Here is a 23,364-nt window from a genome sequence, read left to right on the forward strand (position 1 = left end):
CCTGAAGTGGAGGGCTGATCACCTTTCCTTCACCTTTCCATCGATCGAGATAACACTGCGTTTATATGAAGCAGTGCCCTATGCACCATTGGGGTGCGGTAAGGGATTTATTAAACCCCCCTACAACATTGAGATAAGTCCCGCGTTATCAGAGAGAACATTATTTTTTTTTTAAAACTTGATCTGCACCCCAATAGTGCATAGGGCACTGCATCATATAAATATAGTATTATCTTGATCGTTAACACATGAAAGGAACGATGATCAGCCTTCTGCTACAGGTACCAGTCCAGGGCGAACTTTATTGGAAATATGAAACAAAATTGAATCCCAATTTTACTGTGACCAGTCCCGGGTAATATTAAATTTATATTTGAGTTAAAAATTCAATCGTATTTATTTGACCCTCGTACGAATCGAACCCGGGACCTACAGAATGGTAGCCGAGCGTGGTGACCATTACACTACGGAACGTTATAGGGAGTATATATTTTTAAATTATATTTTTATTTTAAAATGACTTATTTAAGTAATTTTTTCTTGTCAGAATGTAAAAATACAATTTAAAACATTTTGAGTGTGTCCAAATACTTGCTCACAAATCTGGATTATCTCCAATTATAGCAGTTATTTTTCATATTATTTTTTGACATCTCCAACATAGATGAAGAATAACATGGAAGTCTGGGCATTCACGGGGATTACGACCATCATGGGCTGGTTTAAGTGATCACTTTACACGCGTGTGATTGGTGAATGTTACCCGTGTGTAAAGTGATCACTTAAAACAGCCTACGATGGTCGTAAGCCCCGTAAACGCCCAGACTTTCATATTTTTCTTCATCATGTTGAGATGTCAAAAAATTATATTTGAAATATTAACCTCTTATAACGTTCCCTTCGATAACGCGGTACCAATTTCAACGTTAAAGGGGAGTTTAGTGTATTATGTAATCAAATGCTACTGTGATAAGATCTAGTATAAATATTTCTCATCAAATTGTAATAAAAGCACTTTAAATTGTAATAAAATCCTAGTAATATATATAAAACCTTAAAAAAAGTAGTAAAATAGTAAATATTTATAAAGTCAGTGTACTTGTGTGTTGAATTTTCTAGAATCCACATCAGAAGAATCCAATAAACATCTCTCAATCATATTCAAATAAAAAATAAACATTTTTAATTATGAATTAATAAAAATCGATAAATATTTTTAAAAAAGTGCATCCCATTTTTTTTAAAAAAAAGTATTAAATTTCAAACCATTCTCATGCCAATCCTATGTCAAATTTTACAATTTAAATATAAAATCTATATATTTCATTCAGTTCTTGCCACAAGCCTTGAGCCATAATCAAAAATTTTATAAAATTTATCAATTATTTTTTTTAACTTGAGAGAAAGTTGACAGACAAAAATATAAATTTTTATTTTGTTTTCAATATTTTTATTGAATTTCTCATTCTTGGATAAGAATATTCTGTCTAGGGGCTAGTGCGAGTAAGGGTATGTAACCCCGAACGCCCTAGTCATTGCTAGTATTCTCCTTTCCTCTCCTATAGTATCTATTGTACTCCATCACTTTATTTTTTGATCCCAGATATTTTTATATAGATTTTTGATACACAACGGTTTTTGATGCCACTATTCCATGAATATACCGGAAATAGACATTGGTTTTTGATGTCATTATTCCATGAATATACCAGAAATACACAACGGTATTTGATGTCATTATTCCATGAATATACCAGAAATACACAACAGTATTTGATGTCATTATTCCATGAATATAACAGAAATACACAACGGTTTTTGATGTCATTATTTCAATAATATACCGGAAATCCACACCAGTTTTTGATGTCATTATTCCATGAATATACCGGAAATAAACTACAATTTTAATGTCATTATTCCGATTATATACTAGAAATACTCAATGGTTTTTATGTAATTATTACAAGAAAAACACAACAGTATTTGTTAATATAGAAAAATTAGTATGATTTATTACAGTTTTTTTTCATGTACCTATATGTATATATTTTTGGTAGAGTTCACGCGTTTGTGGAAGCCTAGATCGGCTGTCCAAACTTAAAACACAGTAAGGGACATTTTTTTTGTATTTTTGGACTAAGTAGAATCTACTTAGTGCAATAATGCAAAAAAACGTACTACAAAAAAATGTCCCTTACTGTGTTTTGAGTTAGGACAGCCGAGATGTAACTGACATCAATAGTAAGGCAATTAGATGGTATAGGCACATAGGACGTAGAGAACCTGATCATATTGTAAACCAGGCGATCTCCATGTATCTTCCTTGAAAGACATCTAGAGGAAGACCAAAAAGTTCATGGATGCTGCAGAAAGATAACATGATTCAAAGGCACGGCCTAGGTGACGTTGTATATGATAGAAGGACCTACATCCTGAGGATGAAGAGAGCTAACCCCAGCAGTCTTCAAAGACGATAAGTTGGGATGAAGCCAAGAAAAAGGAGAAGATTAGTCTACACATTTGGTAAACTATCTTTGTAATTTTGTCTGTCAACCTTTTGAAATACAAAAATCACGAATTTTGTAATCTGTAACAGAATGAATGTAACTACTGATCTGTTACAACTAATGTATGTGGATCATGATCGTACAAGTAGTTTGGTAGTGTAGCAAATAACTAGGGGGACCATACCGATGGTTGTAACGCTTCAGTTTCTGGAGTCCGTATTTGGAGTCCATGTTCCCTTTGGACACGGGCAGGGACTCTAGGTTAGCCATCAGCAGGTTGATAGAGGACTTCAGCTCTTCGATGTAAAGGGACTCCATTTCCTTCAGGACAAACTTCGGCATCAGCTTTCGATTCTGAAACATTGATTGTTAGTTTAAATTTAGCTCTTTGCCAGCCACAGGCACACAGGATGTGTCCCGTTTGATAATACCTGCGACTGATACACAGAATATGACTTGTTTGATAATACTTGCGACTGAGACACAGTCCGTGCCTCATTTAATAATACCCGCAACTAGCACACAGTATTTAATATGTTTCATAATACCTGCGACTGAGAGACAGAATGTGCTAAGTTTGATTATACCTGTGGCTAGCACACAAATTGTGCCATGTTTGATAATACCCGCGACTAGCACAGTCTTTTCCACACTTGATAATACCCGTGACTGGCATACAGTATCTCCTAAATTTCATTATACCTGCGACTGATACACAGAATGTGCTATGTTTGATAATATCTGCGGGTAGCACACATATTGTGCCATGTTTGACAATACCCGCGGCTAGCATAGTCTGTTCCACATTTGATAATAACCAGGATTGGCATGCAGTATGTGCCACATTTGAAATTTCTTGCGGCTGGCACACAGTTTTGCTACGATAAGTTACAGCTAGTATAGTTTATTATAATGATTGTCTATTTGATTTGAATACTCGTACGTGGTAAAATTGAATGATACCTTTTCCATTTCGTTGACTCTCTGCATTCTCCCGTCCAGTTCTCTCCTGATGGCCGCGGCTTGCTCGTCTGCTGAATCCAACTGCAATCAGAAATACAGTATAATCTCATCAACAAACGCCAGTGTGATGCCCATTTTTTTTGTTGGAGTGTCCCTTAGAGACAGAATAAAGAGTCCACGCATTCGTGGAAGCCTGGCTGTAATAGGCATTAAAAGTAAGGTAGAGGAAAGGCGATTGAGATGGTATGGGCACAATTTCTAAAATAACCTCACCTTTTACACTTTTTCATGTAAACGTATTTATATTTGGTAGAGTTCACGCAATTGTGGAAGCCTAGTGTAACAGCCATCAATAGTAAGGTAGAAGAAAGGCAATTGAGATGGCATGGACACAGTGTGGCAACCCACACATATAATGTACACCGACTATGGCAACTCAAGCTCAACGTAGCGAGCTACCTTCACGAGACCAGAAACGAACGGAACGAGCGAGCCCGCCACACTTCGTCGCCGCCCGTTCTCAGATCGACACGTACTTCGACTGTTCTCATATTAGAATCACGCGATTATCCTTAAGTATTTTCTTGATTGTAATTTGATAGAACTAAATAAATTTGTGTTAAAAGTAATCCGCTTTCATCTTGCTTCCCTTCTGATAAATTAAAGTGGTATTCAACTAGAAACCATAATTGGTGACCCCGACGTGATCCCAAAACACGTTTTACAAAATTCGAAATATTAGAAGCATTTCTAAAATAACCTGACCTTTAACACTTTTTCATGTATGTTTACGTATATATAGATATATTTGGTAGAGTTCACACATTTGTGGAAGCCTAGTGTTACTGACATCAATAGTAAGGTAGAGGCAAGGCAATTGAGATTGTATGGGCACATATAACGCAAAGAATCTGATCATATTATAAACTAGGCAATTGCCGTGGATCTTCCTTGAAAGACATCTAGAGAAAATCCAAAGAATTTGTGGATGGTGCAGAGAAAACATGATATGAGGCAATCCAAATGTAGATATATCGTAAAATGCTACGCATCCCATGAACTGATATGGTCAGTAAAGTGTGTGTGCTCCAAAGAGCAAGATTAAGGGAAGACAGTTGCTGACTGATATCAAAGTCCAGAAGGTGTCCTATCTGGGGCATGTTACTTAGAGGAGAGAAATATGAGCTTGCGGTGCCCGACCGGAGCGCCATAGACAAATGTACCGCGGACCAGCGTGACGTCACCACGCCACCGCGGACAGGCATGACGTCTCCGGAGTGCAGTATTAAATAGGCTAAACGCGAAGAATCCACTCTCTCTCTCGCCATCTTGCTGTCATCATGATTCGGTCGAACTGCAGCTACCATTAGCCTTTTAGTGACTTCCATAAAATTTGTAACATCAAAAGTGCAACGTGATCAGCGATCATTATTTTACATAAATATAACGTAGTAATAAGCATTCCATGTCATTATTAAATATTGCAGAATGAAAATGTGGAATCAAGTAAGTGATTATATAATTTAATTACCATCCTTATTTAAACGCATCTGAGGAATGACAAGTGTAGGTTTATGAGCGCACCGTAATCAGTGCAATCCATTTGCCCCCACAAGATATTGCACCTTAAAGAAGGTCGACAAGGTGTGGGCAGAAGGCAGATCTCCTGGCTCCGGAATATAAATAAATAATAGAAGATTATATAGAGAGATATTTGTGTTGCCCAATACAAGGACAATTAGTCTCAAGTGATAGTCAAGATTCAACTAAAATAAATTATTTTAAATTAGTGATTCAGACTCACCAGTAAGGCGTTGAAGAGTAACTGGTGTTCGAACTTCTTGATACCGAGAATCTGTTGGAACATGTCGTACAGCTGCTCCTTGGAGAGAATGCACTCCGCGTTGAGGCTCTGCTGCTGCAGGCGAGATGGTCTCTTGGAGTCATCGTCTCCAGGGATTCCTGGTGTCAAAGCGTGCATTACCATATGGAAAACAAAAAATCCAAAAAGTCTTCTACAGAAACCAATAGAATTCCGTTGGCAAATCAGTCAAGAAATTATCAAAAAGGTGTGGACAATGGAGCCACTTCTACTTCAAAAATGTTGGTCTTAATCAATTTAAAAGCTTAATAACTAATCAACCGCTAATGCGCCGCTTCTCTGCAAGGGTAGGCAGAGAGAATAGAAAGCCGCATTAATCTGTCTTTGCCAACAATCTGTGCAACATTCACGCATCTCCTCATACATACCCACCGACTCCTGACGTGACCAAGCCCAAGTATTTAAAATATTGAATCAATTTAACCTCCAAATGCTGAATTTGCAAATCTAGTATCACAAATCCTTAGTATGTGTTTTGAAAAATCAAGTTTTAAGCAATTCACTTCATAAAAATCCTTAGAAATGGTACTCCTACTCACGTTCGAATGGTTACTTGTACATTGCACATATGGAAGATTTCAAAATCAATGAAAAGTGGAAGATCTATAGTAAATATTTACAGAGTATAAGGGTGATTACGGTTAATGATGGGTCGTAATCTCTGAAAATTTCCAATCTTTCAGATAACCTTCTTGGATATGGAGATTTCCAAACAAAATAGCCTTGAGGCATTTGAAATATGGAAATAGAATGCTGGGAAGTCCATGGATGGTCTTGATAAGGAATGATAACTCTTCGTTTTAAATCCGATATTGAATTATGGATCACGGTTAAATGTCTTCAGGTGGTATAAATTGGCCAAAAATTACAAATACCAAGTGCTGGGGTCAATTTCCAGAGACAATACAGAAGGAAGCCGTGGCATTGCTGAAGACTGAGATTTTAAGTGTCAAAAACTGGTTCAGACAGCACAAGACTAAGAAAAAGATTGTCTAGTGAACACTAATGTCACAAAAACTGGACAAGGCAGATCAATCGTATCACAAATACAAAGAAGATCAATTAGATCAGTGGTCCCAAGTGCCCATTAGAAGATTGACTTTTCTTACTTTCTAACTCTCTCGCTCATACACTGCACAGTTGTACCAACTTTATGCCTAGATGACCTATTTTATTACAAAGATGAATTCTTCTCAGCTTCTGTCACATTGTTTTCTAGGTATATCTATTTGATTACAAAAATTAATTTTTCTCAGCTTCTGTCACATTGTTTTCTAGGTATATATCAACATCCTTTGGTCTTTAGACAGCATTAATATCATAATAACTAGTTCTTAAATATACTCACCAAAATTCTGAAAAAAAACTTCAAATATGTTATTAAATTACATGAAATACTTTGTTTGAATGCAGTCCAACCATTTTAATGTACGTTTTAAAATATTATTATTTGAATACTGTAAAATTTCAAATAAATTGTTTGATAAAAAGGATCAATTGCTTTGTCCACAGTTGATGGTGCATTGGATTGACTCTAATCTAAATGACTTTATTAGTTCTCAAATATTTATTTATACGAAAGATATTTATTGTACTTAGAAAAGGTACTTTTTTCTTGTACTTGGAATATTTTTGGTTAGAATGCATTCACACAGCAAAATATAGAACGAGGTTTAGATCACAACCCTGAGGGACACCAGCTTACTCATAAAAAAACATTTTATTGAGTGATCTGTTTACAATCTATCTGTGACATGTTGTTCATGTTATTATTTACATATTTTGTGATACTTAACATTTCCTGGAAATAAATTATAATAATGGTTATTGAAAAAAATGCAGTTTCGGTGATGTTCGTAAGTTTTCTTACAAATAAATGTGAACCTATATGCAATGTCTTTGTAAAGTTTGTCAATGTATTATTGGAATTGTCAATTGTAATGTAAGCCATGCATTTGAGCGTACGACATTTACTAAAGACATTCCTGTGGTTTTCTGGGCTATTATGTCACGTTTCATTCACATTTAGACATTCATGGTTCTGATTTTTATTTTATATATTCGTGCTTTTATTAAACTTTTTCACTTCTTCAAACCCTTATCCGTACCTCAATGGTGCATAGGGCACTGCATCATATAAACGCAGTGTTATCTTGATCGGTAACACATGAAGGAAGGTGATCAGCCCTTCGCTTCATGTACTAGTCCAAGGTAATATTGAATAAATATTGGACTGAAAATATCACTTATATTTATTTGACCCCACCTGGTAGTCGAACCCGGGACCTCCAGAACGGTGTTTTATTACACGCCAATATTTAAATTTCATACTGCAATATTTTCGTAAGACTAAGAGGCCTGTGATTAAAAATAGGAACCAAGTTGTGATCGAGCGGCTTCGAACCCAGAATCTCTTACTCAGAGTGACATTATAGCCCAGAAATAACAACTGTGAAAACTAAATAGAAAAAATTCAATTACATACTAGATTTTTATTTATACTAAAGTATATACTAAAATAACACTTGCCAACAATTTACAACTTTTATTTTGTAACTGGCATGAAAATACCTGATCTTTATGCACTTTGCATAGCTGAATTCAAAAACGAAAGCAAAAAAATGTAGCACATCATATTTTTTAGTTATGGATATTTTTAATTCTGATATTGACTAAAGTTTATCTTATTATTTACGTATAAATAAATATTAACATATGCTGTAGAATGGGGCTACTTGAACTTTGATGTATTACTTGAGCCCAGTACAAAAAAAATTAGATCTGTTTTTGGTCTACAATAATGAACGTATCGACATGATTCATTATTTCCCTGACAGGTGACACTTATTGTCACGATACATTCATTATGTATTAATTTTAAATCAAACACAGATTTTTTGAATCTACTAAGTTGTATTTTATTAACAAAAACACATAAAAAATTATATTGTGACAATTGTTTCGCCTTGTTAGGGCATTATCAAACGAATGTGAAGATCAAATGGACTACGGTCCTTATGTAGCTATACAATTCTAAGTGACAGTTTTAACACGTGCAGCAATAATTTATGGGAGACATCAGTAGCTAATGGGGGATGTAGGTATGTACCCTTATATTTATTTTCTGGGAAAGGAAGAATTTATTGACATGGCCATATTTTAGACATGGCCATATTTATCCGATGGCCATATTTCATTAATGTAGATCATATTTTTGACATGGCCGTATTTATCCGATGGCCATATTTCATTATTTTAGACCAAGTAACACATCAATGTTCAAGTAGCCCCGTTGTACGGTAATGCTATCGTATTTAATATTAATAAGTTAATTTATTTCCACTGTTAATCCATAATAATCAATACTTTTTTTTAATCCCTTAGACTAAAGCATGTCTAGATACCAACCACTATTACGGTTTCAACGTATGGGCTCCATACAAACAAAAATATGACTGTAACATCAAAACTTGACGTGATACAAGCTTGTCACCATATAGACTTTGAATAAAAACGATTAACTTAGCCCAAATCAGTCATCAAAATTTTCAGTTACTAAATCATTGTTGGCCAGTATTATTATTTCATGGTACGTTGTGTAAATATGTAATATTTTAATGATGTCGTGCAATTCTAAAATTGTCGTGTTAATAGAAAATGTATTAAAAAAAAAAAAAACTAGCTAACCATCACGCCGTTTCCCCGCAGGGGTAGGCAGAGAGAATAGAGCGCCACACCACTCTGTCCTTGCAAACATTCTTCGCCTCTTTCACGTTCATGCATCTCCTCATACATACCCACCGATTGTTACGACTCCTAACTGTATTTCCCTATTGAATATATTCTTCTGACATCTGTGAAAATAATTTTGAAGCAAAATATTCTTTCATGCAGTTGTAATCAGATAAAATATATCTGTTTATTGATTTGGCATTAATTTTTTGGAATGACATGTTGACCACTAAAAATTAAACGCTTGTATTAGACCACTAATTGAATTTAATTTCATACGACTAGTTTTGAAAACTACAGATGTTTTCATCGGCAATTGATCACAAAAACACATTTTGAAAAAAATTGTTTTTGTGATCACCTGTCGACGAAAACATCTTTAGTTTTCAAAACTAGTTGTGTGAAATGAAATAAAACTAGCAGTTGCGTAATAGAAGTTTATATTTTTTAAAAATCAAAATATAACTGCATCTCGCTCACACCGCGCGTGGCGGTGGTGACTTATGTTTGAGTGTGAAAGAGAAGCACGATGAAAATGTTAGATGAGTCCATATCATATTATTATGTATGGCATATTCTCAAAACATGGCACGATCAGGTATGCCAAATACTTGAAAGTGGTCAGGTTAGGAGTCGTAATAATCGGCGGGTATGTATGAGGAGATGCATGAACGTGGAAGAGGCGAAGAATGTTTGCAAGGATAAAGTGGTGTGGCGCTCTATTCTCTCTGCCTATCCCTGCGGGGAAGCGGCGTGATGGTTAGTTAGTTAGTTAGTTTTTTATATTCTCAAAAGTATAAACAAATAATTTCATTTTTATGCCCTGAGATACTATGACTTTCATATTTCTTTCATATATGCTTCATCTCTGATAGAACACCTATAATATATGTTTATGTTTTGATCTTCTTCTTCTCTTCTTCATGAGCCTCTGTCCTCCACTGCTGGATATAGGCCTCTTCCCCTTCTTCCCATTTCCTCCGGTCGGTTGCTGCTTGCAGCCAGTTTCTACCCCCCACAGCGACTATGTCGTCGGACCATCCCTTTTGGGGTCTTCCGACACCTCTTTTGTTCTCCCAAGGTCTCCATCGTAAAATTCTTGGGGTCCATCTTGTGGGGTCCTGTCTCGCTGTATGTCCTGCCCACTGCCATTTGAGTTTTGCCACGCGATTCATGATGTCCTCTGCTTTGGTTTTTTTCCTGGTATATTCTTTTTCTTCTTCATCTTGTTGTAGACCTTGTGGCCTGTTATTAAGAGGGATAAGCCTCCTGCGATATCGATTCCCAGCTATCGACCCATCTCTTTGGTGGTCTGCCTGGGGTTGGCCGTACAGTGCGATGTGGGGGAGTCTGGATGGTTCCATTCTCCTCACAGCGCATACCATTGTCTCCTTCATTGCCTTCCCCACCTAACGACATCTTCCATCTCACATATTTCCCTAATCCTGGCGTTTCTTATTCTATCTTGAAGACTCTTGCCTGATATGTTTCTAAGAGTCTTCATTTCTGACACTCTAAGCGCGTTTTTTGCGCCTGAAAAATGCTTTAATTTTATCCCTCAGGCTCAAACCAAGGATAGATCGCTGTGTGCACTTCTGCATTTCTCTTTGTCAGAGATTATAAATGCACATATTAAAGCACCTGGCCAATTAATATGAAGGTTTATGTGAAACTACTGCATGCACACTACGATATAATACAAACCAAATGCGTGTGTCTAGTTTGAAGAAGTTGTTAGAAGCGTAAATATGAGAAAGAGAGAGAAAATGTTTACTCTTCATAGACATGATCTGTCCTTACCTGTTATCCCTGTCGGTCGAATGGTGTATAAAGTGAGTGCAAGGGAGACAGATAGATACATTTAACATCCAGCATACAACACATTTAACAAGCAAAAATAATAATAATAATTGGGCACTCCAAAACATTTTACGTTCCACAGCAGCTCAACTAATGCTAGCAATGGCCAAAATCACTCAACTCTCATATTTTAATAATAAAATAATAAAACCCTTATCCGCACCCCAATGATGCATAGGGCACTGCGTCATATAAACGCAGTGTTATCTTGATCGTTTACACATGAAGGAAAGGTGATCAGCCCTCCGCTTCAGGTACCAGTCCAGGGCACCTGAAGCCCCTTGGGAATCCCCCTTGGGAATCGAACCCGGGACCTCCAGAGCGGTAGCCGAGCGTGCTGACCATTACACTACGGAGGCGGACCAAAATATCTCATATTTTAGTATGCCAAAATTATCCCAAGAGATTTCTCTCATTTATAGACTATCGAATTTTTACTTTACTTTATGTACAAAACGATTCTTTTAGATTGTCTTTGTGCATTGTGTAATTTAAAAATCTAAAAAAAATGTCGTATTATTTTTTGACTTCTCAACAAAGATGAAGAAGAATATGGAAATCTGGGAATTTACGAGGCTTTCGACCGTCATAGCCTGGTTTAAGTGATCACTTTTACACACGTGTAAAATTCACTTATTCTACTCATCATTGACAACCACACTACTCAAATTCTTGGAAGTTCTGTATATGTATATATATATGATCCAATTTTGAAACATTGTACAAGAATCACTAAAATTTTCACTAGTGACATCTATTGGTGAGATTCCATATCTATGTTGAGATGTCAACAAAAAAATTTGTTCAAATATTTTTGACTTGGTCTTTTACTATAATGTGATACATCACATTTAAAAAATAATTAAGTGAAGTTACAAACTTTTTTTTTTTTATTGGCTGTGCTGGACCTGGCCGTTCATTCATCTTTTGAGCTGATGTGGATTTATAAATCGGTAGCAACATTAAATATCGAGCTATTAAGGATTATTATATCATTTAGAGTAGGATGTATGTTTATGGCAAATTGTTTTAACCTTCGTTTGGTCGCATTTTAATGCTGAACACGGCCTTGACTATGAACGATTCGTTTATCCGATCATAGATATCGCGTAGATGGTTCATTTGAATATTTTCACAGCACTTGACGATTTGATAAAAAATTTAATTCATATTGTCAATTTGGAGGTAAATTTGAACATTTTTGGATGTTTTTTCAATTTGTTCTTGTAATGATCGATTATATATGGAAACCCAGATTTGTGGACAAGTATTTAGACACTTAAAATGTTGTGGATAAAAAAAATACTGAATGTCTTTTATATATTTTCATAATCTTTGGATTTGTAAGTATTTATCGAATCAGGGTAACACCACCTTAAATCCAAATCAAATTGAGTACTTTTTACTCTTTAGATGGTGCATAGGGCACTGCATTATTGACCTTTAATTACATGAAGGAAAGATGATTTGACCAACGCTTCAGGTATCAGTCCAGAGTGATATTAACTAAATATTATAGCAAAAAATCACTCGTTTTTATTTTGACTGCAATGAAATTGAACCCAGGACCTCTAGCGTGACAGTCAAACGCTTCAAATCAACCCGGAAATGTTTGATTAACATTTGTGTCTTTCAAATTACTGGGCATGAAGTAGCACAAATTATTCGGAGATTCAAATGAACCGTAGATGACCCATCTATAGGCTATCTATGATTATTTTTTGTTAACGCATGACCAAATGAAGGTTAAAAATGTTACATGGCGATATGTCAATTAAAAGTCTTTCGGTAGAAGGTTAATTACTATAGCATATTGTCAGAAAAATGTGGTAAATATATCTTTGAAAAAAAATCAGACTCAAATCAATTAGTATATAAAATTCACCTCAAATTCACATATTATTTCAAAAATTATAATGTGGGTATGTACTAAAACCCTGCCTTTGGATTCGATGCAGCATCATCTTGATTGCAAATAACGCAGATACAAGGTGATTCAAAGTAACAATGAAAATGAGCGTAATTAAACAGATATAATTAAAATATAACCTTGTTTTAAAATCACTTTAAATATCTTATTATAACTTGATTATAATGACTACCGGTTTTGAAACTAACCGCTTCTTTATCAAGACTGATTTATCAGTATAAATCAGTATTGATAAAGAAGCAATTAGCTTAGAGACCGGTAGACATTATAATTAAGTTAAAATAAAATATTCATAGTGATTTTAAAACAAAGTTACATAAAGAAAATCACAAAGTTAGTGCTTCAAAAAGACATTGTTTAAAGTTTCAATAGGGATTTGAACCCCGTTCAAAGCTGTCCCAACCTCATTCTCGGATCTGATACTGAAACATCTTGGCTTCTTGACAGAATCTTTCTTGTAAACCAATTTTTTATGAACTAAATTGCAAAAATTACAGAAATCAAAATTGTACCCCGATTTTACTGTGAATTTACATGTAATAGCTTTCAATATCCCTGTCACTGCTAATCCAAATAAATACAAGTTTGTAAAACCATCACCAAGTATCTAGAAGAGTGCCCCAGTGTAGGCAGTGAAAGGGGTTAGTAGTTAGTTAGTTCAGTTAGTCAGCTAGATCCGATTCCAACACGACGTTGGCCAGTACGTTTTGATTAGTAAGGAAGCACCATATAACGTACACGAGAGTTACAAGTAAAGAAAGTACCATACTTTACAAATGGTCCATTGGACCCTAAACAGTAGTTATAGATAGGTTTTTTTCGGTAGACCAAGAGTTTAAATGTTTGCTTCTGCATAAAATCCTGGCTTATATATATCATTGTTTACTTAATTCCATTCAGTTAGCTATGGTCATACATGGAGAGGAATGTATAATAAATACTGGAGCCAAACGTCTAGAGAATGCAACACCGAGCGTCTAGAGACATACCCGTTCCCTTGAGGATGCAGTCGAACTTGGCCAGCCATGACGTCAGAACTGTTTCCTTACTGAGCCCATCAATTTCCGGTAGAGATCTAAAACAAGAAAAAATCCTTCAAAAGGTAACTCGCAATGTTCTTAACAATCAATTCTATTCCTGACCTGACTACTTCCAAGTATTTGAAATACTCGATCATGCCCAGTTTTCCTCAATCTTCTTCTGCTCCTTTTTCTACTACATTCACATCATTAATTTGTTTAACCGTTCTTTCTTCACTCATTCAATTCACATGCCCAAACAATCTCAACACACCTTTCTCAATTTCATTGATCATGTTTATCTCAGCCTTGGATTCATAAAATAAACTCACCTAGCAAATAGCAAGATGTTGTTGGGTGTTATATCCAAAATAAAACAAGGTTTTTGTTGGATTGAATTCTACATTTAATTATGTATATCTTAATACGTGACGCGTTTCGTCTTCTTAGGACATTATTAAACACTAATGTCCTAAGAAGACGAAACGCGTCACGTATTAAGATATACATAATTAAATGTAGAATTCAATCCAACAAAAACCTTGTTTTATTTTGGATACATTACCCAACAATTCTACCAACTGTCTGCAGTTACAATAAATAGCAAGATGTTCTTTATGATACAGTAGTTATGAATTGGAGATTCTAGGTCTTAATTGACTTGGGCTGACCTGATCCTTTTCTCGATGTTGTTTTTGAAGACCTCTCTGAAGTCGTGATGACTGCAAGCTCCAGAGCGGACCATGTCCTGGATCCTGTCGGACTTCAGGAACACGTCGTGGTAGCACTGGACTGCATTCTGGAATGCCTCGTCAGCTAGGATCTGAGTCTCTCCTTTGAGAAAGGCCTGCAAGGAAAGAATACGTTACACCAGACCTTTCATTCACTGGGGTGTAGGACCATATACGAGTTGTCGGGAAATATATCCAAAATCAAACACGGTTTTTGGATTGAATTCTACTTTTATTTACATTTATATGATAATATGTGAGGCGTTTCGTCTTATTAAGACTTTATCAAACACATTAGTGCACACTGAATAAAAGTAGAATTCAATCCAAAAACCGTGTATAATTTTGGATATATTACCCAACAATTCAAAATGGACTACCAACTGTCTGCAGTTACATTAAATATATAATAGGTCTGATAGGTCGTAAACGCTGTGAATACCAAGCCTTCCTTATTTTTATTCATCTGTGTTGAAATGTCAATAAAAATATAATTCTGTAAACCCTGTAATTACCAAGACTTCCTTATTCTTCTTCACCTATGGTGATATGTCCATCTATCATTAGAATCCTAACTGTCCATCAAACCTCATCCCTTAGTTTTTCCCCCTACCTCCTTCCCTAAACTCCCTTTTTCTTTTGCCTTCCTTATTATCATCAATTTGTGATTTACAATATTTTAATGTTTAAGTACTATTGTACCCTCTGATTGCAAACAGCTATATAAGGTATCAAACGTTTTGACCAATATAACTAGTATGTTTTTGGTTGGTTGGAGGACATTGCTTTTTAGCAATAAGCCTTTGTTCGTCCTGGCTCAATCCCAACTTATCGTCTTTGTAGACTGTTAGGGTCAGGTCTCCTCGTCCTCAGGTTGTAGGTCCTTCTATCATGAACAACGTCACCTAGGCCATGATGTACGAGTGTTCATTTCTCGGTTGATCCAAAGATTGAACAATATACAAACTGTACACACTGAACAATGATCTCAACATAGATGAAGAATAATTTGGTTGGGACATTCACAAGGCTCATTACCTCTCATAGACTAGTTTAAATGGTGCTCTAAATGGTGAATTAGTGCCGAAATGGTGCATAAAGTACTGCAGCGCAGTGATACAATTATTTTCTTGATTATAAATTACATGAAGGCAAGTTGATCAATCCTCTTTTCCAAGTACCAGGATATTGACGAAGTAGGGATTTATATTTATTTTAATACACTCAGGAATCGAACCCGGGACCTCCACAACGGTATCAGAATGCACAAACCGCTGTGCTACTTAGGTAGACATAAAAATATATATTAGAGTTTTTGAAGAAGGCCCAATATGACTCCTGAGGAATTTCTCTTGGTGCTTTTGGCAGATACTAGAGGTTTCAGAATACCGTAGAACGGGGCTACTTGAACTTAGATGTGTTACTTGAGCCCAGTACAAAAAATATGTAGATCTGTATTTGGTCTACAATAATGAACGTATCAACATGATTCATTGTTTCCCTGACAGGTGACACTTATTGTCACGATACGTTCATTATTGTGGACCAAATACAGACTTAAATCTCTTTTTTGTACTGGCCTCAAGTAACACATCAAAGTTCAAAGTTCTACGGTACCCTTAGAAAAAAATCATTGGAAGCTCTCACAGGCATACGTGAATGATAGTGTTTTGTAAATTCGCTCAGATTTGAACCCTAATATCTCAGTTGACAGTACCTGAAACCTGGCTTGGATCGTTTCCAGCTGATGCGGAGTCACTTTGGTGTGCCTTCTGGTCATGTCGGTAGGTTGTTTAGCATTGAACGGGTACGCTATGCAGCGAGACACGAACACATACAGCTGCAACCTTCGCTTCCGTTCTTCCTCCACTCTTTCTGCTCTTTCCTGTAAACAATTTACCCCATTTTAAATACATAAAAGAATAATTCTTGAGAGGTTTGAGAAAATACAGGTCCAATTGAGTAGAAAGCGGCTTCAAAACACCAGACGCTGTCATTTATGAAAGAATAATGATTCAATGTCAGCTTGTAAGTATTTTGGCATGTTATTATTACGGTTTAACGCAGGCTATGCCTAAAGAGCCTAAATGAAGATAAAATTATATCTACATATTTATTTTTAAAAAAAATTAAAAAACAATCATAAATTTCATACTATTTTTTGACATCTCATCAAAGATGAGGAAGAATATGGAAGTCTGGGCATTTACGGGGCTGAAGACTGGTCATAGGCTCGTTTAAGTTATCACTTTACACACACGTGTAACATTCACCTATTCTACCCGTTATTGACAACCACACTACTCAAATTCTTGAAAGCTATATATATCAAACAATTTTGAAATATTGTTCTTGAATCACTAGAACTTCACTAGTGACATCTATTGGTGAGATAAAAATAAGCTTTTTACTGAGCAGAAACTCTTTTATTAGTATGTTTCAAAATTGTTTTATATATATAGAACTTCGTGTGTAAGTAGTTTCGATAAACTTACTTGTGGGTCTTGGCTGTCTTTATCCGACTGACTTGCTGCTGATGGACTCGGAGAAGGAGCTAATGGTTGAGGTCCACTGAAATTAAGAAAAACAACAATGTAACAGGGTTTTGCAAAGAAGCATTTAAAAAATATATTCCTACTAAAATAACATTCATTTTTGCAACATGTTCATAAAATAAAATTGGTTTGCACGAGAGGTCTGCCAGGAAGCCTAGATGATTCTGTATCAGATCTGGGAGTGCGGTGGGAGCTTTCAATGAGCTCGGTCTATTTTCCACTTAACCCTTTCAGGACAACTGGTTACAGCTGCTACCAACAAATTTAAAATAAATTGTCTAAGTGCCTACAGGTTTCTAGTTAAAACCATAGTGCAATATGTGTTGCCTAACAGAAATAGTGCTTGTATGGATTTCATGATGGTGTTATTGTCTTGAAGCTTATTTCAGACTTTTCATTGTGGCGATGTGCACATCTCGGGATATTTATAGGTTATCTGTATCTTAGTTTATCAATTTTTAAGGTTATTGAATGAAATAAACAAAAGACAGGTGAGTTATAGTCATAATACTACTAAAATATATTACCTCATATTTTATTTATTGTTTCGGCATTAACTTTGTGGTAAGAAATGTTACAATGATTAAAGAAAACACTTCGTTTGCAAATCATATAATAGATACTTATCACTCATTTCACTCTCATAAATTAAAATTATTACACCTTGTTCCATATAAAGGCCAAATTATGAATTATCTTGAAAATTTAGAAATACAAAAAAACCTGAATTCTAATAATAATTTATTAAATATTATATTGTTTCAAAATTCTTCACCATTGCTTTCCATTTTTCCTTTGTTTTCAAACTCCGTTCCTTGACTAACCCCTTCCCCTTAATTTCCCCTCTCCTCATTTATAGAACAATTTTATATTTTAGTTATTATACAGACCTGAATGATGGAAGTTTAACTTCTGAAACATGTAGTCTATAATAAAACTCAAGTGGTAAAAAACGAAGTGTTTTCTTTAATCATTACCTCATATTTTCAAGAATAAATGCTTTTATTTATACCTTGTAAAACATGTTTTTTGTTGCTAACCACCAGGCACACAATGTGTATTTTTGATTTTGTTGAGGGATAAATATTGGATCAATCTGTGTGCACAATTTTCAGTTAAATTCTGTTAACACTTATTTGTAAATAATTTCTAGAAATAAAAATGTGTTAAGTAAAATATAAATGTCCGCCTCCATGGTGTAATGGTCAGCGTGTTTAGCTACCGTGCTGGAGGTCCCGGGTTCGATTCCCAGGGGGGTGAAAATAAATATTAGTGATTTTACACTGTAATATTTATTTAATATTACCCTGGACTGGTTCCTGAAGCGCAAGACTGATCACCTTGTCTTCATGTAAGTAATGATCAAGAAAAACACCGTGTCAATTCGATGCAGTGCCTTATGCACCATTGGGTGCGGATAAGGGTTATAAGTAAGTAAGTAACTAAAATATTTTTTATTCCGTCCTCAAAGGGTTGACTAGGTTATTCCTAGAAGAACTATTCATCCAATTTCTGGAATAGCTTCTGGACTTAGTTACCTTCCCCAATGTGGAGACCAATCAGTCACACAGCAATGTATGGGCAGATGGCTACTCACGCCAGCTGCTGGGGCAGAAATTTGTCCAGGGCACCCAGGTTATTCTTGCTAGAAGTACTTTAAGTCAAGTACAATATCTGAAGTCCGCCTCCTTAGTGTAATGGTCAACACGCTCGGCTACCGTTCTGGAGGTCCCGGGTTCGATTCCCAGGGGTGCTCAAATAAATATAAGTGATTTTTTCACTCTAATATTTATTCAATATTACCCTGGACTGGTACCAGAAGCGGAGGGCTGATCACCTTTCCTTCATGTGTTCATGATCAAGATAACACTGCGTTTGCATTATGCAGTTCCCTATGCACCATTGTGTGTGTACAATATCTGAAATAGTTTCTGAACCCGTTTTTTTTATGGGAGTTCAATTTATTATTTACCTTGCTTATTACATGTATGTACAAGATTTATATTATTGATCACTGTGGATTTGTGTTTCTTCTAGTAAAAATATGTTGTATTTCAATGTGTGTTGGGAACATGAGGAATAATCTAATGTGCGCCAATCAGGAACTTGTCAGCATTTGCTCATTGCTGGGAGGAAACCACGTTGCACTCCTCAGGAGAAGCCGGACTGCTGACTGTCGTCAACAGGACTTCCGTTCCACTAGAAGAGGGTTCGGCATTTTGTGTCCTACCTTGGTTTGTGGTGCCAATGTCCTTTAATAATTTTATTATATCGCTCACTCCTTTCAAGAACGTCATAAATAAAAAAAACTTGATTTTTCAGGAGAACGTTTTTAAAGTTTAAAAATATGATACAATGTATTAAAAATAAATATCAAGCCACTTATTGAACTTTTTACCGTGCAACAGATCTTTTTAGGTAAAACCTGAAGGTTTTTTCTCCCTTTGAAAAATATTTAGTATGTTTAAAAAAAATAATTCAACAATACCTTTTCTTCAAAATGCAAAAACAACACTTTCTGCCCTGTAGCGGGTAAATATTAAGTTTCAAATATGCCTCTTTTGCTGGGATATAGTATATTTTCTGGGCATTCCGAAAACATGCACAACTGAAAATTGACGATTTTTGATTTATGACGTTCTTGAAAGGAGTGAGCGATGTATGATACCACCTCTCGTGAGAAAACTTATGAACTATCATGGATCCGATGTCGGAGAGGTCCTCACCCAGGTTCGATCTGGACTCGGTTACCTTCCTTAGCTGGCTCTACTCAATCATGTGCGTAGGTTGCTAGCTACTCACGTCGGCTGGTGGGTAGGCGGCGCGAGCTGCTGCGGCATGGCGCGCGGCGCGGCCGGCTGAGGCGCGGCCTGCGGCGGGGCGCGGGCGGGCGCGTGAGCGGCGCCGGCCGCTATGCTGCCCCGAGCGGGCGACGCAGCGGCGCGGGGAGCGGCGGCGGGCTCCGCGCGGTGCCGGGCGTGATGCTTGTGCCCTGCACCTGCACACAGGAACACACACCCATTCAAAATGGACACAATTTTTATTAATCTTCTTTTTTTATTATTTTTAATGGCTTTTCACCCTTCTTGAGGGTTATTGTAAGCTAACTAACTAACTGTCCGCCTCCGTAGTGTGATGGTCAGCACGCTCGTCTACCGTTCTAGAGGTCTAGGGTTCGATTCCCAAGGGGGGTAAAATAAATGTAAGTGATTTTTTCACTGTAATATTTATTCAATATGACCCTGGACTGGTACCTGAAGCGGAGGGCTGATCACCTTTCCTTCATGTGTTAGCGATCAAGATAATATTGCGTTTATATGATGCAGTGCCCTATGCACCATTGGGGTGCGGATAAGGGTGTGAAAAAATTTATAAATTATAAAATAGAATTTATAAACTTTATGAAATGTGCCACAAAGTTTCTGCGAAAAACTTTCAAGAAATCAATTATATTTATTTGACCCCTGGACACAAGTCGCTCACTCCTTTCAAGAACGTCATAAATCAAAAAACTTGATTTTTCAGGAGAATGTTTTTAAAGTTTAAAAATATAGTACAATTTATTAAAAATAAATATCAAACCACTTATTAAACATTTTACTGTGCAACAGATCTTTTTAGGTTAAACCTGAATGTTTTTTCTCCATTTGAAAAATAACTAGTATATTTTAAAAAAATTAAATAATACATTTTCTTCAAAAAACAAAAACAACACTTTTTGCCCTGTAGCGGGTAAATATTAAGTTAAAAATATGCCTCTTTTGCTGGGATATAGTACATTTTCTGGGCATTCCGAAAACATGCACAGCTGAACAAACATGAGTGAGCGAAGTGTAAAAAACATTTTGTTTTTAATGTAATATAAGCTAAATAAAGAAATAAAAATAAAATAAAATAATAATAAAAAATCTATGAAATCCGAACGCGTCAAGGTTGCAGAGTTCTGCCAATTCTCGAGGCAAGATTTGGGAAGCATGTCAACTCTGTCCAGATTTAATTAGCCCATTCACAGTACTACGAAAGTACTGCCGAGTTTTCTCGAGACACAATAAAACTTTAAGCGAATCGGGCCAACAAAGGAAGGAACTTTTAAGAGCGCCTGTGACTAATCGACTTCAAAATTGATGTCAGAACTTGGCTGTGAACTCACCCTGGGTTTTTTTGTGCTCGTCATCGCTGTCTTCTTCCGACGAACTGGGGTCAATCATTGTGTCTGTAATCAAAAATAAAAAGCTTCTTAATATACAATAATATAATATGTTGGCATTTCTTAATATGTGGACAAAACCACCATGTCGGATCACTTTAAACCATGGGTGGCCAACCTTATTAGCAGCCGGGCCAGATTTTAGAAATTACATATTGCACCGGGCCGTAAAACAAAATATTAAATATACATATACATATATATATATATATATATATATATATATATATATATATATATATATATATATATATATATATATATATATATATATATATATATATATATATATATATATATATATATATATATATATATATATATATATATATATATATATATATATATATATATATATATATATATATATATATATATATATATATATATATATATATATATATATATATATATATATATATATATATATATATATATATATATATATATATTTATATATATATATATAGATATATATATATATATATATATATATATATATATATATATATATATATATATATATATATATATATATATATACATATATTGTCCGCCTCCGTAGTGTAATGGTCAGCACGCTCGGCTACCGTTCTGGAGGACCCGGGTTCGATTCCCAGGGGGGGTAAAATAAATATGAGTGATTTTTTCACTGTAATATTTATTCAATATTACCCTGGACTGGTACCTGAAGAGGAGGGCTGATCACCTTTCCTTCATGTGTAAACGATCAAGATAACACTGCGTTTATATGACGCAGTGCCCTATGCACCATTGGGGTGCGTATAAGGGTTTATTATTATTATTATTCTTGAATCACTAGAACTTCACTAGAGACATCTATTGGTGAGATGAAAAAAAGCTTTTTATTGAGCAGAACCTTTTTTATTAGTATGTGAGGAACAAGTATTTGGACACACTCAAAATATTGCTAATATAGATTTCTTTGATAAAATCATTCATACAGCGCATTACTCAACGGACAACTATCAATGACCTAGTAAAAAATTAGTTTATTTTCGTTATTTTTATTAATTTATTTGTGAACTAAATTCTATCGGAGCGGTAAATAAATTATTGCTTACTGAAAATAATTTATGTGACGCAAAAAACAACATCTGACAGAAGAATCTGCGCAGTTTTTAGGCTATAAAATATAAAGCCAAATACCGAAGGGTGAGCATTGTCTCGCGACAAATCCCGAAGAATATCGAAAACAGACGCGCTGACCGAGAAATCTCAGAAAAGCAAAAATATTCTCTGCAATGTCGTCATGTTGGCCCCATTTTGAAAATTTGAGCTTTGATTTTAACGAAAAAGGGTAAAACCAAGATAAATTTATTGTATGCAGATGAGTAATCTGCATAATTGATATTAAATACATATCACCGATCTCGCAGAAGAATGTGCGGAAAAACGATGTATGATAGATGTTCGAATGGTGAAGGAATGCAAAGCTGAGAAAAGCATTATCGATAAAATTAAGAAAGGTGTGTTGAGATGGTTTGCGCATGTGGAACGAATGAGTGAGGAAAGAACGGTTAAATCAATTTATGATAAAAATGTAGTTGGAAAAAGGAGCAGAGGAAGAACGAGGAAAACTTGGCCTAATCTACTATGTCAAATCGCTCACTCCTTTCAAGAACGTCATATCAAAAATCGTCAATTTTCAGTTGTGCATGTTTTCGGAATGCCCAGAAAATGTACTATATCCCAGCAAAAGCAGCATATTTTTAACTTAATCTTTACTCGCTACAGGGCAGAAAGTGTTGTTTTTGCATTTTGAAGAAAAGGTATTGTTTAATTATTTTTTTAAAATGCTAAAATTTTTCAAACGGAGAAAAAACCTTCAGGTTTTACCTAAAAAGATCTGTTGCACAGTAAAAAGTTCAATAAGTGGCTTGATATTTATTTTTCATACATTTCATTATATTCTTAAACTTTAAAAACGATCTCCTGAAAAATCAAGTTTTAT

General features: G+C 35.4%; 1 protein-coding gene across 4 annotated transcripts in view; it reads right to left on the reverse strand.

Moving 5' to 3' along the window:
- The window catches only part of Cadps (calcium-dependent secretion activator 1), a 97,636-nt gene that overhangs the window by 56,127 nt on the left and 18,145 nt on the right, over positions 1-23,364 (reverse strand). For all 4 annotated transcript variants that reach the window (XM_088273762.1, XM_088273753.1, XM_088273745.1 and 1 more), the window contains exons 2-10: positions 21,333-21,395; positions 19,985-20,180; positions 17,123-17,198; positions 16,345-16,512; positions 14,568-14,743; positions 13,867-13,952; positions 5,278-5,435; positions 3,474-3,554; positions 2,695-2,864 (exon numbers count right to left, since the gene is read on the reverse strand). In XM_088273762.1, the coding sequence (XP_088129888.1) occupies positions 2,695-2,864; positions 3,474-3,554; positions 5,278-5,435; positions 13,867-13,952; positions 14,568-14,743; positions 16,345-16,512; positions 17,123-17,198; positions 19,985-20,180; positions 21,333-21,390 (1,169 nt within the window). In that variant the 5' untranslated portion in view covers positions 21,391-21,395. The remainder of the gene's footprint in view (positions 1-2,694; positions 2,865-3,473; positions 3,555-5,277; positions 5,436-13,866; positions 13,953-14,567; positions 14,744-16,344; positions 16,513-17,122; positions 17,199-19,984; positions 20,181-21,332; positions 21,396-23,364) is intronic.

This window comes from Brachycentrus maculatus, unplaced genomic scaffold (genome assembly GCF_059751285.1).
Source record: "Brachycentrus maculatus isolate JH-2025_06_01 unplaced genomic scaffold, ASM5975128v1 h1tg000033l, whole genome shotgun sequence".
Lineage (NCBI taxonomy): Eukaryota > Metazoa > Arthropoda > Insecta > Trichoptera > Brachycentridae > Brachycentrus > Brachycentrus maculatus.